The 17,915-nt window shown below is 39.9% G+C and overlaps 1 protein-coding gene across 6 annotated transcripts in view; it reads right to left on the bottom strand.

Annotated features, from left to right (window-relative positions):
- Positions 1–8,131, bottom strand: part of NMD3 (NMD3 ribosome export adaptor) — a 34,675-nt gene extending 26,544 nt beyond the window's left edge. For 3 of the 6 annotated variants that reach the window (XM_030822781.1, XM_030822776.1, XM_030822780.1), the window contains exons 1-4: positions 8,045–8,129; positions 7,409–7,464; positions 4,395–4,529; positions 372–468 (exon numbers count right to left, since the gene is read on the bottom strand). In XM_030822781.1, the coding sequence (XP_030678641.1) occupies positions 372–468; positions 4,395–4,529; positions 7,409–7,452 (276 nt within the window). In that variant the 5' untranslated portion in view covers positions 7,453–7,464; positions 8,045–8,129. Of the gene's footprint in view, positions 1–371; positions 469–4,394; positions 4,530–7,408; positions 7,465–7,730; positions 7,904–8,044 lie in introns of those variants that run through there. The other 3 variants (XM_030822778.1, XM_030822777.1, XM_030822779.1) reach the window with 3 other exon arrangements.
- Between the last annotated feature and the right edge of the window lie 9,784 nt (positions 8,132–17,915).

Genomic DNA, 17,915 nt, shown 5'->3' with positions numbered 1-17,915 from the left:
TAATCCCAGCACTTTGGGAGGCCGAGGCAGGCAGATCATGAGGTCAGGAGTTCGAGACCAGTCTGGCCAACATAGTGAAACCCTGTCTCTACTAAAAATACAAAAAATTAGCCAGATGTGGTAGTGTGCGCCTGTAATCCCAGCTACTCAGGAGGCTGAGGCAGGAGAACTGTGTGAACCCACGAGGCAGAGTTTGCAGTGAGCCGAGATCACGCCATTGTACTCCAGCCCAGGCAACAGTTCGAGACCCCACCTCAAAAAAAAAAAAATTCCTTTTGAAAAACCTACTCACAAAAATTTTCTGAAAATGAGACATAATGAAACATAATGAAAACATACCTATAAATACTGATTTTAGCTGTTTAACTTACCTTACTCAGAGGGGCTTTGATTTTTTTCAAGCACAAAGCAAGAAGTTCCCTGGATTCTAAAGCACACTGTATCCAAGTTCCTGGTGGCTGAAAATACCTAAAAGAGAAGATAACATACTGAAATTCAACATCTCTCAGGAAACACAGAAATTTCCATCTGAATATACAGATATAACCCAAATTATCAACCAGGCATAATAAAACCCAAGAATGATATGAAGCAGTTAACTCAAACATATTTTAATGGTTCCAAAACTTTCAACTAGACTAGTAGCTTTAATTAAAAAGGTAAAATTCTGACTGAGAAAGCCAGTCTGAAATAACCTACTAAAGTGATCTTATTACTTCAATCACCAAATCACCACTAAAATGTCCAAGAGTCTCTTGAAGCTATCCTCTGAAAAACAGGTGAGAATCAACTCAAAATGGCATTAAAATGGTTTATTATGTACTTCTAAAATGCCTGAGAACTGCTTATTTTTCACAAAAAAAAGGTACATTACTACCTCACAACACTATGAATCAGCAATAGTTCAGTCTATTCATCTACATTTCAAGTCCTTTTCAAATTTTAAATTGTAAAACAACATTTAAAATGTTAAGTAAAACCAGACTAAAACAAAACTTAAATCTCTTACGTATGTGCTTTAAGATTTTTAGTCCCGCTTACCCAGGACTTAGCACTATGCCAGATACATCTTACAGTAGGTGTTCAATAAATGCTTGTTAAATATAAAATACTTCCAAACGTGTTATGTGAATGTCTTTTTGCCATACTTGTTAAATAACAGAAAGTTTTGATTTTCACTTTTCAAGGTTCAATCAAAAACATTACACAAGTCCCTCTTTGTTTATAAGTACATATTTATTTTTTTTTTTTAATTTTTTTTTTTTTTTTTGAGACAGAGTCTCACTCTGTCCCCCAGGTTGGAGTGCAGTGTATGATCTCGGCTCACTGCAACCTCTGCCTCTCGGGTTCAAGTGATTCTCCTACCTCAGCCTCCCAAGTAGCTAGGATTACATGCGTGCCCCACCACACCTGGCTAATTTTTGTATTTTTAGTAGAGACAGGGTTTCACCATATTGGCCAGTCTGGTCTCTAACTCCTGACTTCAAGTGATCCACCCACCTCAGCCTCCTCAAATGCTTGGATTACAGGCATGAGACACCAAGCCTGGCCTATAAGTGTACTTTTAGAGCAAGAAAGGGCTTCACATATCACCTAATAAAACCCTTCATTCTGATGAGGAAACTGAGGCCCAGAGATGATAAACAGCTAAGAGTTTCGAACAGCTAATTTGTGAGGAAGCCAAGACAAACTAAGTCTGTTTAGTTCTTTATCAGTACTTTTCTAACTCCACCAGGCTTTTAACAGCAAATATTTATAAAAGATTAAGCCTCACACTTGCTAAGCTTGTACACTGTAAACTCCCTGAAACAGTACAGTTGCATGTGTTTGTGTATATATATACACACACACACACACACACATATATATTTACATATATATACACACACACATATATATACACGTATGTAAATATTTTGCGGGAGAGATACAGTTTTCAAATTCTCAGAGGAGTCCATGAACCACCCCTCTAGAGATACACTCAAAAAGTTAGGGTCTTAATCCATTTTGGAATCACAGGCATACGCTTTTACACTCATTAGGCGGTTTTGTGTTACTCAATGGCCTAATAGATGTAAGTTGTTTATGCTGACAAAGAAAATCCAGAGGAATGAAACATTAACATTCAGAAGAAGTCTTCTGCCTTCAAGTCCAATCTTTACTTCAGACCATTCCAGATATGATTTATTGAGCTTCTTTTCCATCAACAATAGTTATTTTAATTACACGTGAACGTTATGAGTTTTTAAAACATATTACTAAATTACTCCAAACATAAGGTGCTTTTTATCATACATGGCTTCTAATAACTAAAGAAAAAAAAACCTCATAAGAACATTCCATGCTCATGGGTTGGAAGAATCAATATCGTGAAAATGGCCATACTGCCCAAGGTAATTTATAGATTCAATGCCATCTCCATCAAGCTACCAATGACTTTCTTCACAGAATTGGAAAAAACTACTTTAAAGTTCACATGGAACCAAAAAAGAGCCCACATCGCCAAGTCAAACCTAAGCCAAAAGAACAAAGCTGGAGGCATCACGCTACCTGACTTCAAACTATACTACAAGGCTACAGTAACCAAAACAGTATGGTACTGGTACCACAACAGAGACATAGATCAATGGAACAGAACAGAGCCCTCAGAAATGATGCCGCATATCTACAACTATCTGATCTTTGACAAACCTGACAAAAACAAGAAATGGGGAAAGGATTCCCTATTTAATAAATGGTGCTGGGAAAACTGGCTAGCCATATGTAGAAAGCTGAAACTGGATCCCTTCCTTACACCTTATATGAAAAATTAATTCAAGATGGATTAAAGACTTAAATGTTAGACCTAAAACCATTAAAATCCTACAAGAAAACCTAGGCAATATCATTCAGGACATAGGCATGGGCAAGGACTTCATGTCTAAAACACCAAAAGCAATGGCAACAAAAGCCAAAATTGACAAATGGGATCTAATTAAACTAAAGAGCTTCTGCACAGCAAAAGAAACTACCATCAGAGTGAACAGGCAACCTACAAAATGGGAGAAAATTTTTGCAATCTACTCATCTAAGAAAGGGCTAATATCCAGAATCTACAATGAACTCAAACATATTTACAAGAAAAAAACAAACAACCCCATCAAAAAGTGGGTGAAGGACATGAACAGACACTTCTCAAAAGAAGACATTTATGCAGCCAAAAAACACATGAAAAAATGCTCATCATCACTGGCCATCAGAGAAATGCAAATCAAAACCACAGTGAGATACCATCTCACACCAGTTAGAATGGCCATCATTAAAAAGTCAGGAAACAACAGGTGCTGGAGAGGATGTGGAGAAATAGGAACACTTTTACACTGTTGGTGGGACTGTAAAGTTCCCATTGTGGAAGTCAGTGTGGCGATTCCTCAGGGATCTAGAACTAGAAATACGATTTGACCCAGCCATCCCATTGCTGGGTATATACCCAAAGGACTATAAATCATGCTGCTATAAAGACACATGCACACATATGTTTATTGCAGCACTATTCACAATAGCAAAGAGTTGGAACCAACCCAAACGTCCAACTACGATAGACTGGATTAAGAAAATGTGGCACATATACACCATGGAATACGATGCAGCCATAAAAAATGATGAGTTCATGTCCTTTGTAGGGACATGGATGAAACTGGAAAACATCATTCTCAGTAAACTATCGCAAAGACAAAAAACCAAACACTGCATGTTCTCACTCATAGGTGGGAACTGAACAATGAGAACTCATGGACACAGGAAGGGGAACATCACACTCCGGGGACTGTTGTGGGGTAGGGGGAGGGGGGAGGGACGGCATTAGGAGATATACCTAATTTTAAATGATGAGTTAATGGGTGCAACAAAACAACATGGCACATGGATACATATGTAACAAACCTGCACATTGTGCACATGTACCCTAAAACCTAAAGTATAATAATAAAAAATAAAATAAAATAAAATAAATAAAAACAAAATAAGCTGAAAAAAAAAAAAAAGAAATACCTCCAGGGGTCCATTTGTCACCCCCACTAAAAAAAAAATAAGAAGAATATGTCCTCAATAATCTACTCTCACCCTTACAAACATCAACTCTTATCTATTAACTATATACATCAAATCTATTAGATCCTTTAACAGAAGAACAGATTCAAATACATTTACACTATCTTTACCAGATTAGAAGGACACACTAGAAAACTACACTATAAAATTGCAAATTCTAAAATCTTGGGCGACACCAACAGAAAATTTAAACCTTAATTGCATGCACTTTACTCCATATGCCTTCGTGTAATCTCAGCATAATACGGTGGCTCTCTAAATGTAAATTCCATCTTTAAAAAGAGCAAAATTGTACCGCACTGTACCTTTGACATTGTTTGCAGAACGAAATCGAGACTTGTTTCGGAATACCTTGGCTGATGTCCACTTTACTTCGCAAACAGGCCACACAAATATTGGCAGGATTTGGACTTATCGGAACACCACACTCACAGCACAAGCTTTAATAAATAAAGGATAAATTTTTCAAATTAGATTTTTAAAATACACCAAATTTTTTTTTAGATGTCAAACAAAAGCCTTCAAATTAGGCCATAGCATCTTTGCCCTTTTTAAAAAAAATAACAGAAACAAAGCAACCTGGGCCAGCCAGTGGCTCACACCGGTAATTTCAGCACTTTGGGAGGCTAAGGCGGGTAGATCACCTGAGATAAGGAGTTTGAGACCAGCCTGGCCAACATGGTGAAACCCCATCTCTACTAAAAATACAAAAATTAGCCAGGCATGGTGTCGCATGCCTGTAATCCCAGCTACTTGGGAGGCTGAAGCATGCGAATAAAACCCAGGAGGCGGAAGTTGCAGTAAGCCAAATCACGCCACTGTACTCCAGCCTGGGTGACAGACCAAGACAATGTCTCAAAAAAAGACACAAAAAAAAAAAGAAACAAAGCAATCTTCAAAGATGCAGTAGATAAAGAATAACCCTGTAATACAGGGGCAAAAACACCAAAAATGGCTATAATTCTTAAAATCCTCAATATAAGGCCGATGTCCTAAAGGTTCTAGAGGGTCAGTACTGTCCAACAGAACTTTATGCCATGATAGAAATGTTCTATTCTGGTCTGTACAACAAGGTAGCCACTAGCCACATGTGGCAACTGGGCCATGAAAAGTGACTAGTACAACTGAGAAACTCAATTTATTTTTTTTAATTCAAATTTACATTTAAATAGCCAGTATGGGTCTAAACAAGTCTTTTTTATTAAAAGCAAATGAAACTATATTGTCACATTAAAACAAATGGAGGTATATTGATGAAGAATACAAATCTTGCACTAATTTTAATTTTAGATACTGAAATATAATAAAAAATGTTAACGTGCTCTTTACCACACCCAACCAACACTATCCATAAAGGTAACATTTATTAACAATTTGTATATATCCTTCCAAACATTTTCTATGCAGACACAAACATTCACATTAACTTTTATAAATAAACAGATAAACTTCCCAACTGCAAGTGTAATAGCAAACTTGGGAAAAATTTGAGAAGCACTGCTATTCATTATCCCTTGTTGAAAATTGGAAAACCAAGAAAGAATCAATTAACAAGGCAATAGTGTGTCAATGGCAAAAACCAAAAAGAAAATCCTATATCAAGAATATGTAAGATCAGTTTGTCTCTTTTTAATTCAACCACCTCATCTCTAAATACTAAGCCTTCAAAAATCTATTTATTCAGTGCATACAGAGGACCATAGCTTAGGTGAACAGTATGGTGTCACTACATTAAAAGACGACAGCTGTCTACTTATCTCTAATGAAGATTTCTTCAAGTATATCTCTGGACTACACCAACAGAAACTAATATCTAAATCATTTCTAACAGAATCAGACACTAATATACTCCAAAGGTAATTTAAAAAAAAAAAAAAGCATAAGGACTGCTAAAATATAAACATTTACCCAGAGCAGAATTTTTATTTTAAACAGTATAGGAAATCTATCAACATCTAGAGACTCAGTATAAATGACGGAACTATCATAATTCGAGATGTACTGGGGGCAGAAAAGTCTGAGAACCCCTAACGTAGAACAACATTGTCCAAAATAAAAGTTCAACAATCTTCCATGTCCAACGGTAGCCACTAGCCACATGCGGCAACATGGCTAGTACAAACGAGCAACCAAGTATTTAATTTTATTCCATTTAAATTAATTTAGGAAACTTCCAACTTAAACTGCTTGGGGTTTATGTTGACAGAGTGGAGCCAGCGGTACCACCTGAAAAGCAAGCAGTTCCTGACAGAGCTAACCAGGCTCTTCCAGAAGTGCTGGTTGTCCGGCAGGGAAGTACAATGGTCATACAACCCATTCCAAGAAACGGTTCTGTGAAGGGCTTTGAGCCCTTAGACAAGTGTCTGTTAAAAGCTACTGATAGAACAAGGAAGATCAGCACTATGCTGAGCTCTAAAGACATTTTCAGATGGCTTATTCAAACCCACCGAGCAACTGAGGGACAAGGGAAGAGTAAAGCATCACAGGGAAAGGGGCCAAATTTCCTGCTTTCACTAACCACTGAATTCCTATTTTTCCTTTGGTTTTTACTTTTGGCCACAAAGCTAGTTTCTCCATAGTTACTGTTTTCCTGTGAGATTAGGGTCATTCTAGACAGAAGGACTACAATGTTTACAGGGTAGTTGTGGTAAGAAGCCAATTTATTTTAGATTTAGCTAATTGGTCTCTGCTGAACGATTCCAGGATTATCATTTAAAAGTCTCTGTAGTCATCTCTTTGAAGAGCACTGTATCATTAAACCTATTTAACAGCAAAAAAAAAAAAAAAAAGTTAATTTGAACTTAAATGCAAGAAATTAAAAATTGATAATTGAGTTTTAAGATGTTCAAAATTTAAAAATTATTACATTATAATCTCCAATAAAAATCAGTAAGTCATCCCAGCTACTCGGGAGGCTGAGGCAGGGAATTGCTTGAACCCGGGAGGTGGAGGTGGCAGTGAGCCGAGATCACACTACTGCACTCCAGCCTGGGCAACAGAGCGAGATTCCGTCTCAAAAAAAAAAGTAAGTAAAAAGTAAATTTAAATAGCCACACGTAGCTAATGGCTACATATTGGACAGTGCCGATCTAAAAGGATGTATGGTAAATATTTTAACCCTCTTAGAGCTTATATTTACTAGAACAAGCTTTATAACCAGAAACTAATTCGATTTTCTACAGAAATAAGACTTTATTTTTTCCCATTTATGACAACAGACGCTCCTTCCCACCCACCCTCAAGCGTTGCCCACAGTGAGTTTCCCAGGCTCATTGAAGATTTTCACATTTAAGGGGGAGGGAAGAAGTGTCGCACTCACATGTGTCCAGGGCTGCGGTCGGTGGATTCTGTCATATATTCCATCGTTCTGTATGCCTTAAGTTTTAAAAAAAAAAAAAAAAAAAAAAGAGAATGTTGGGATTTAAATCACCTTATCTAGTCTCCTCTTTTCACGTCTTCCTCCAGTCTCTCTGAATAATTAACATATTCACAGAACTTCGAAAAAGCAGGAAAGAAGGAAACCCAACTCCACTGGGTAAGTTCGTTAAAAAGAACTTTAAGATGAGGACTATGGGATTTCCTGAGCTTCCCAGCTGCAAGACCCTCGGGCCACCCAGCTCTGCCGCTGACCTCCATCTCACCTGGGCTCCAACCCTGGACGACCCAGGGCGAGGTCAGCCCGGGATTGCGGACACCTGGGCCCTCCCGCTCTCCACCAGCCCAGGGACCGCACCGGACCACCGCGCCTCAGACCCACGCCTCAGGAGTCCCCGGACGGCGTCCCGGCGCCCGCGGGCCACCCACGCCGACCCCCAACCCCGGAGCGCGACCGCACACGGGTTCCGGGCACGCGGCGCTCACGCAGACTGAGCACGGCCCGAGCCCGGGGAGCCCGCCCCACCCCCTACTCAGGGGCCCGAGGCCGGCAGCCCAGGTCTCGGACCCCGGAACCTACTTCGCGCCTCCAGATCAGCCCTGGATTTGCTGAAAACCCGCAACAAAACAGACCCCGGCTGTTCTGTCAGCTGCCAACCTGGGGGTCTCCGCCACAGAGAAGATCTCGCGAGAGAAATGCTCGAAATCCCGCGGCCTGAGTGACGTGTTGAAAGGGGCGGGGTGGGGGCGAGGAAAGGGGCGGCACCGACGGGCGGAAGGGTTATGGGAGCGGCCTGGCGGCTGGGAAAGCTCGCGGAGAGAAGTCCCAGGGGCTCATTTGCCGTCAGTGACTGCTTTTCAGTTATCGTCTCGATTTTCCCAGGCCAGGGTTCACTCCAAACCAACCTCGCCCGTATATTAGTCTCTTTTCAGCTATCCCGACTGTGAGCTTGCTTCTTGATTAAATGATTATTTTATATAAAAGTTATCTGTAAACAGTATCTTACGCAAAGAAACTCCATCCAGGGCGGTGCCTTTGTCTGTTTGGTTCACCATCATATACAGGCCTGATGCCTGCCACATGCTAACTGCTCAAATGATTATTTGTTGAAAGAATGAAATGTAAAGCATAATTATCTGTGAAGAAGTCTATGCGATTTTTAGACAAATTATTAATTATGTGCTTCCGGATAGTGCACTTAATATCTTCTTATGACTGATTTATCCCTCAAACTTGGAGCAGCACTGACCGTGCCTAATCTGTCTCATGACAGCCTTTCAAATATTTGAAGAGTACAACCATTTTTTTTTTCTAAATCCTCTCATCCCAAATTTCAAGGAATAAGCAAAGGCGTTTTGTAGAGGGTGATCAGAGACAGCCTCTCATCATTTCTTGCCCAGAATACTTAAGTAGCCTCTTGTCTGCTGTCTCTACTTGTAGACTTCAATTCATCCTTCTGAAATGCAGTTCTGATTTTGTCACACTCCCCTGCTTTTAGTCCTTCAGTGGCCTCTGATTACCTTCAGCATTATTTCCAGTTTCTTTGCATGGAAAGAAGACCTTTCAGGATCTGATCTCCACATATCCTGTCCTACTCCCAGGCACACATACTCGCAAGCCATGAAGACCAACTGGCAGGTCCTCACAGAAAATAGTCTTCCTTTGCTTCTACCCGGGACTCGGCACTAAAGATTAAGCCTGAATTAGTTTCCTAGTGCTGCTCTAACAAATTATCACTGATTTAGTTGGCTTAAAAAACACAAATTTGTTCTCTTCCAGTTCTGGAAGCTACAGGTCTAAATAGATGGTGAGGGCTGACTCTGGAGGCTCTAGGAGAAAATCCATTCCCCGGCCCTTTCCAACTTCTACACGCTGCCCACATTCCTTGGCTTGTGGTCCCACATCATTTTGCAGTCAGGGTCTCCTTTTCTCACCCCCCTGCCCCCCTCTTACAAGGACACTTGTGATTTCACTGGGCCCAACCAAATAATCCAGAATAATCTCTCCATCTCAAGAAATTTAATCACATCTAAGTTCATTTGCTGTGTTAGGTAATATATTCACAGATTTCAGGGAATAGGACATGTTTGCAGAGCCATTATCCTGTCCACCATACATCCTCTCTTTTCTGACTCCTTCGGTCCCTAAGGGCCAGAAGAGTTACATGCTTCTTCTGTATATATGGTTCTATGATAACACCTTTATACGAGGTATATGCCTCTATAATAGTGCTTTGAATTGGATCATAAATTTTCTACTCTTCATGCCCTGCAGTTTGAAAACCCTGGAAAGCAATTCGGGTCTTGTTCTTGGTATTCCCTGCACCTAGCACAGCAGCTGACACAAAACAGACCCTCAATATATATTGGTAAATTAATTATCCATTTAATACCCACCACAACTCTGAAGAGACAGTGTTTTTCTCCCCGTTTTTTCTATTCACACTGCCTATGCCCTCAACCAAACACCACTAGGAACACAGCTGTAGTTAAGCAGCTTCTGTCTATTTATTACTCTTTGAAGTGAGCCCAGACAGACACCATGGAGACCCTTTGGGTATCTCAGTAAAGGGGTGTTTAGAACAAACCTATCATAAGATTGGGGCTTTGGGCGGGTGTTTTCAGGGAGGCCCTAAGAAAATAGGGGTTTTTCTATAGATTGGATGCTATCAGAAAGCAGGGGCAATTCTGTGATTGGATGTCTCAGTAAATCTTATTTACACAAAGGGAAGCAGGAGGATAAAGCTGCAATTAGCAAAGAAGTAGCAGTCACTCATTTTAGTGAAGAAAGGGAATGTTTGGTATTTTGTGGGTGGCATAGTGAACTTATTTTGGTCTGTGCTTAAACAAAATTATGAAGTGACCTTGCTTTGCCTCATTTTATCATGGTTTCAGAGTAATCTTGTCTCAGTTTAGTATTCTGTGAAATTATTTCTGTCTAATAGGAAAATATTATGCCATAGCTGCAAGTACCAGACCAGCTTCTAAATGTCAAAGACTGCTCATTTTTTAACACATTCCTTCTACAATTATTTGATTTGGCTCTGAATACCAGGCTTCTTAAGCACTTGATGTATGATAATAACAGCACAGACATGGTCCCTGCCCTCATGGACCTTACATATTACAGATGAGGCTGGATTAGATTAGGCAATTTGTTGAAAGTCCTATAGCAAATAAGTGATAGAACTGGGACGTGAAATAGAGTTTGTTTCTGAACCCAGACCCTCACCATAGCAGCCTACCTCCCCTTCTGAGCTGAGGCCGTCTATTCCTATCCACAACCTTTTGATAAATGAAATACTTCTGCAGTAGAAGGCACCTATATTTTTCTCTTCATTCCCAGCCCCCACCGCTAAGATTTCCAGATGTCAAAATTAAGTTCTTGGTTTCAACTACCTCTCTCACGAGGCTGAATGAGCTTGCTGGGACTGGACTGAGTGGGATAATATTGGCAAACAATACCAGAGGGAAACTCACTTTGCACTTTTTATTTAATCCTCAAATCTCACCTGAAAATAATAGGTGAGATTATTTTCAGCTTCCATAGTCCTTACACTGAGGATATCAACCTGTATTCAAATCTAAGCCTTAGTATATGTTTACAAACTTCATTTCTATGTGTTTGACCATGGTATTAAAATGGAATTCCTGGGCAAACATGGTGGCTCATGCCTGTAATCCCAACACTTTGGATGGCCAAGGTGGGAGGATCGACTGAGGCCAGGTTATCCTGGACCGCATATTGAGATCCCTCTAAAAAATAAGAAATAACTATAAAACAATCAAATTAGCCAGGCATGGTGGTATGCACCTGTAGTCGTAGCTACTCAGGACACTGAGGCAGAAGGATCATTTGAGCCTAGGAGGTCAAGGCTACAGTGAGCCAAGATTGCACTACTGCACTCCAGCCTGGGTGAAAAAGGGAGACCCTGTCTCAAAAAAAAAAAAAAAAAATCAGCTAATCAATGAAATAATTAAATTCTACACAGAACTTTCAAATGCATACTGTGATATTTTTCACACTATCAAATGTGATAGCACATTTGGGGGTATCAAGATAATATTGGAGATTAGTGCAGGGGAGGTGTATTAAGGTATCCTCTTAGAATCAACAGCTGTGGAAGAGAAGGGTGGAAGCACCATTGGGCAGAAGGGAGCTGTGCTGCCGTGCAGTCTAGTAGAAGCTTCAGCTAACCCTGTGGGAAGCTCTGAAGCTGAAATGACCATTCCGAGTTTTCCCGAGGGGGGCTTTGCTCATCGATGAGTCATTGGATGTGACTGTCCCAGGAAAAGGACATAGCATTGGGTGATGTTTCTCTCTTCAGCCAAGGCAGTCCCAGAAGTAGATGAAACTGAAGGCTTTCTGCCAGCAGCACTCTGTGCTGCTGTGGGATAAGTACTTCATTCCTTGAGGGGGATCTGGGCAGTACCTCACAGCCACAGAATGCGCCATGTAGAAAGCAGTGTGCCTAGGAGAGTCAGTGGAAGACATGGACTCTAAAGTCCTTGTTTGAAGTCTGAGATTTGTGACTGATAGACTCTGTGACCCTAAGGATTTGCTTTATCACTCTGAGCCTTTCTAAAGGCTCCTTTCCTTCTTTCTAAAACTATGTAATAATCCCTACCTCAGAAAATTGTTATAAGAATTAACTGAGATGAGGTACATAGAAGTGTTTAGTAAGCTGCAAAATACTATAATGATTGTAGGCCCTGTTATTCTCTGGTAAAGATCCTTAATAGGAATTGAGTGAAGCAATAAGAAATGGTTTGTATCTGACACAGCCAATGTATCAAATTTGAAACATTACACCTGTGATTCTGCTTCACCCTTAATTTACAATATAAAGACATCATTTAGTAAATGAAATAAAAATTTAGTGTTCACTCTGTAAAATTTGTTAGGGGTAGTGAATATCTGAGTTACTGGTGGCAAATAGATACGGGTCTGCAGCAACCTCAATTCTTGCCTTCTCGGCAGAAAGAATTTGACTGAGGGGCATAAGGCAGAAAAAGATACTGAAGCAAGTTTCAGAGCAGGAGTAGAAGTTTATTTTAAAGCTTTAGAGCAGGAAAGAAAGGAAAGTACACTTGGAAGAGATCCAAGCAAGAACTGTGGAGGTCAAATGTGGTGTTTCACCTTTTGACTTGGGGTTTTATATGTTGGCATATTTCGGGTGTCTTGCATTCCTTTTTTCATGATTCTTCCCTTAGAGTGGGCAGCCCACATGCATGATGCTGTCCTTGCACTTGAGAGATGAGCAGGTGCAGTGTGTTTAAGAAGTTGTATGCATGGCCACCTGAGGCTTTTTTCCCTTTTCCGATGGAATGCACCCCAGAAGGTCATATAACCAAAGTCTGCCATTTTACCTTTCAATGCACATACTCAAGCCCACTCGCCCAATTCCCGAGATTTTATTGGAAGTTGCTGATTACCAATTTCAAGTGTTTTTATCCATTGGGAAATTGCCTCTCCCTGGTGTCTGCAACCAATTATTATTTTTAGAAAGGTGATGTGACAACTCTCAGACCGTCACCTAATGGTTGCCTGACATTCCTGGTGGGTAGGGGAAGCCCTCTCCTGTCTGGCTCATGCCTAATTACCACTGTAACAGATTCATTCAGCTATACATTATAATCTGTGCCTATTTCTGCCTGTGTATTTCCTTCAACAGAAAGTTTTAAAAGTACAAATAATGTGTTAACATAGAATCCCAGCAAATACAATAGAAAAGATGAAATAAAATTACAATAATACTTGTACAGTTTCTCCATTATTACAAATTCCAAAATATGAGACTGCATTTATAATATTTTATTATAATTTTTAAAAGATGTAATCACTGAACAACCTCTAACTTTTACATGTTAGTGATGGGGGAGAATAACACTATATATAGGTTGAGTATCCCTAATCCATAATCCAAAAATCCAAAATCCAATATGCTTCAAAATCTGAAATTGTTTGAGCACTAACATGACACTCAAAGGAAATGCTCATTGAAGCATTTCAGATTTGGGGTTTTCAGATTTAGGATTCTCAATCAGTAAGTTTTAAACCAAAAAGTGTCTAAGACAAGTCTCAATTTAGAAAGTTTATTTTGCCAAGGTTAAGGACGCACCTATGACACAGCCTCAGGAAGTCCTGACGACATGTTCCTGAGGTGAACAGCTTGCTTTTATACATTTTAGAAAAACATAATACATCAATCAACACATGTAAGATTTACATTGCTTCGATTTGGTAAGGCAGGACAACTTGAAGAGAGGTTGTGGGGAGCAGGGTGGTGGCAGTGGCGGAGGGTTCCAGGTCATAGGTAGATTTAAACATATTCTGATTGGCAATTGGTTGAAAAAGTTTTTATCAATAGAAAGGAATATCTGGATTACAATAAGGGGTTGTGGAGACCTAGGTTTTACCAGGGAGATGAGGCGTCCAAGTAGCAGGCTTTAGAGAGAATAGATTGCACATGTTTCTTATCAGAGTTAAGGTCTGTGTTGACATTCATGCTGGAGGATTATAATGACACTTGTGCAAGTCTCAGAGTCCAAATGTTGAGTCTGATGTCCAAGGGCAGAAGGAGAGGAAGTCAAGCGTCCAGCATCACACAGCGGGAGAGAGAGAGCCCAAGCAGACTCAGCAAACGAGCTACTCATTCCTCTTCTTCTGTCTATGTTCCAGCCACTGGTAGCAGATTGCATGGTTCCCACTTACTCTGAAGGTTGTTCTTCCCCTCTCTCAGGCCACTGATTCAAATGTCAGTGTCTTCTGGCAACACCCTCACAGACACACCCAGAAGCAATACTTCACCAGCCATCTACACATCCTTCGATCAATCAAGCTCATACCTAATATTAACCATCACAGATGTCAATTCTCCTAAATTTGATGTCATTTTAATGCAATTCCTATCAAAATTCTAGCAAGAGTTTTTTGTAAATGTACAGAAGATTATTCTAAAATTTATATGGGAAAGTAATGGAACTAGAACAGCTAAAGCAATTTTAAAAAAAAGTGGGAAAAATTAGTCAACTTAGTTTTAAGACTTATTACCGGACTACAGTAATCAAGATTATTTGGAATTGGTGAAAGGATAGACACACATCAGTGGAAGGGAATAGGGAACCCAGAAAAAGACCCTCCAAAAACATGTTCAGCTGATTTTGACAAAAGTGCCAAGCCAAGTCAGTAAAGATAGCCTTTTCAACTATAGCCAGTGGATATACAGAGGCAAAATAATAAACTTCAACCTAAGTCTCACATCTTAGATAAAAATTAACTCAAAATGGATCATGAATTTAAAGCAAAATGTAAAACTAGAAAACTTTTAGAAAAAAAAAAAGAAGAACATTTTTACAATCTAGGACTAGGCAGAGTTCTTAGCCCTGACTTCGGAAACAAGATCCACAAAAGAAAAACTGACAAGTTGGAGTTCATTAAAATTAAAAACTTTTGCTCTGTTAAAGGCCCTGTTAAGAAGATAAAAAGACAAGACAAAGAGTAGCAGAAATATGTGCAAACTGTATTCAACAAAGAACTAGTATCTACTAATAGATATAAAGAACTCTCAAAATTTAACAGAAAATCAAGCAGCCCAATTAGAAAATTGGCAAAAGATATGACGACATTCCACTGAAGAATGTATATAGAAGTCAAGCATACATGAAGATGTTCAACAGTATTAGTCATGAGAGGTGTACAGATTAAAAACACAGTAAAATATCACTGCCTCTTTATTGGAATGGCTAAAATAAAAAATACTGATAACACAAATGGCAAGAATGCAGAGAACTGGATCACTCATTCATTGCTGGCAAAAATGTAAAATGGTAGAGCCACTCTAGAAAAAATTTGGCAGTTTCTTATAAAATTAAACATGCAACTACCATATGACCTAGCAATTACACCCCTAGGTATTTATCCCAGTGAAATGAAAACTTGCACATAAAAAACTGTGCATGTAGAGGGTGGCAGCTCTTCATTATATCATGACCATTATAGTCAAAAGCTGGAAACAACTTGGAAACAACGCAGATATCCTTCGGTGGGTGAATGGTTAAACAAACTGCAGTACATCCCTACCATGAATTCTTGTTTGTTTGTTTGTTTGTTCAGGCAAGTCCTCACTCTGTCTCCCATACTGGAGTGCAGGGATGCAATCTCGGCTCACTACAACCTCACCTCCTAGGCTCAAGTGACTCTCCCACCTAGTCCTCCCAAGTAGCTGGAACTACAGGCATGCATCACCATGCTCAGCTAATTTTTGTATTTTTTTGTAGATATGGGTTTCACCATGTTGTCCAGGCTGGTCTCAAGCTCTTGGACTCAAGAGATCCACTCTGTTCGGCCTCCCAAAGTGCTGGGATTACAGGAGTGAGCCACTGTGCCTGGCCTATATAAAGTTGTTGAATAGACAAATTCATAGAAAAGGGGGATGGATTCGTGGTTGCCAGAAATTAAGAAGGGACGGGGGTGTGAGAGCTGTATCTATGAATGGGTAATATGAGGAATCTTTATGATGATGGACATGTTCTGTATTAACTCTGTCCATGTCAATATCTCAGTAGTTACATTGTACTATAGTTTGTAAGATGTTATTATTGGAGGAAAATGATCTCTCCATATTATTTTCTACAATTGCATTTGAATCTAAAATTATTTTAAAATTTTTAAAGGTTTAATTTTTTTAATGAGTTGAAAATTCCTGATTAAGGAAAACAATTCCCTGGTTTTATCTTTTGTACTAATTATTTTACAAGGCCTCAGCAATTTTGTCTCCAGTGTGGGCTGGCTGATTAATCCTATCCACATCATGCCCTTTCTCCCACTGTGGGCAGCCATGAGACACAATTTTGGCCAGAGGAAAATTTCAAGAGAAAGTCTTGCAATTCCTGGGCAACTTTCCAGGAAAGCTTTAACTCTCTTAATAAAAAGGCTCAGACTCATGGGTATGCCACCTGCCCACACTCTCTGCTCCTTTGCCCTTCTGTCTCTTTTCAGTATGGGGTACAAACCCAGAGGTATACCAGCCATCAAATGAGCATAAGGCAACAAAAATATAAGTGCAGATGCCATCATTCTAACAGTGGTGAGGCAGAGACCCAGAAAGAGCCTAGCTAGAAAGAGCAAGAAAGAGCCTTGACAGTGTCATTACGCAGAGGCACCAACTCTGGATTGTTGAGGTTTTTTCTAGTTAAGGAAAAAAAAAAAAAAGACTTTGTTTAAGCCCTGATGGCCAGGTTTTCTATTATTTGTTGCCAAACACATTTCTAACAGATGCTCACACTCAAAGGAGATTCTCAGCAGGGCTAATATACTTTGCCTGCCTTTTAAGGCTGTTATAAGGGTGAGAAGCATGATAGCTACTTAATAGTCTTGTTTCAGAAACCAAATTGCTGATTCTGCCTTTTCCTTTCTCCTTTCTCACCAGTATTTTGTTTCTTATTCTCCTTAGCTTGGCCTGAATTTGTATTATAATCAGACTCTTGCCAGTCACTCTCCTAATTGAATTAGGTTTTTGTTGCAGTTCAGATAGCTCAGAATTTTTTTTAATGGTTTTCCTAAACCATTCCAGCCCAAGGCAGTGGCTCCCCTCTTTGACCTAAGAGCACTTACTGTCCACACCTTCCAATTGCCAATTCATCATCCACTGCCCCCTGACGCTTCTCATACAGCTGTCATAGAATAATCAATGTTTAGAGCTGCAAGGGGCTTTAGCGATCATCTTCTCCAGCCACCTCAGTGCATGTGAATTGTGACTTAACTCTTGGATTTTTCATTACCTCTTCATAGGTTTATAGCTTATCTTCCCAACTAGAGCTCAAAAAGTGAAAAAAGAGTTAAGAAATAAGTTTTATTCAGTTGCTTACTACATGCCAGACACCTTACTTACACACATGACTGAATTTTCACAACAATTCTGGAAGCAGGTATTAGTCCCCACTTGACAGCTGAAATAACTAAAGCTCAGAGAAGGCTGGGCATGGTGGCTTATGCCTGTAATCCCAGCATTTTGGGAGGCTGAGGTGGGCGGATGGCTTGAGCTCAGGAGTTCAAGACCAGCCTTGGCAACGTGGTGAAACTCTGTCTCTACCAAAAATACAAAAAATTAGCCAGGTGTGGTGGGCACGCCTGCGGTCCCAGCTACTCAGTGGGGAGGCTGAGTTGGGAAGATCACTTGAGCCTGGGAGGTGGAGGTTGCGGTGAGCTGAGATCATTCCAGCACACTCCAGCCTGGGTAACACAGTGAGACTCCATCTCAAAAAAGGAAAAAGCTCAGAGAAGTTGTTACTTGTAAAGGTAAGTTACTTAGAAGAAAGGGAAGCCCAGATTCTGACTCAGGTCTTAACATAGTTAAGCGTCTTTAACCTCCTCCCAGGCTGCTAATTTAGTTGCTTGGATTTACTTTTTGGAGTTCTTCAACATTTAAACTTCAAGAAATTCTACATTC

Source organism: Nomascus leucogenys, chromosome 11, assembly GCF_006542625.1.
Source record: "Nomascus leucogenys isolate Asia chromosome 11, Asia_NLE_v1, whole genome shotgun sequence".
NCBI classification, from domain to species: Eukaryota; Metazoa; Chordata; class Mammalia; order Primates; family Hylobatidae; genus Nomascus; species Nomascus leucogenys.
Note: the sequence above shows the minus strand (reverse complement) of the source record. Positions and strands in the feature narration are given on the sequence as shown.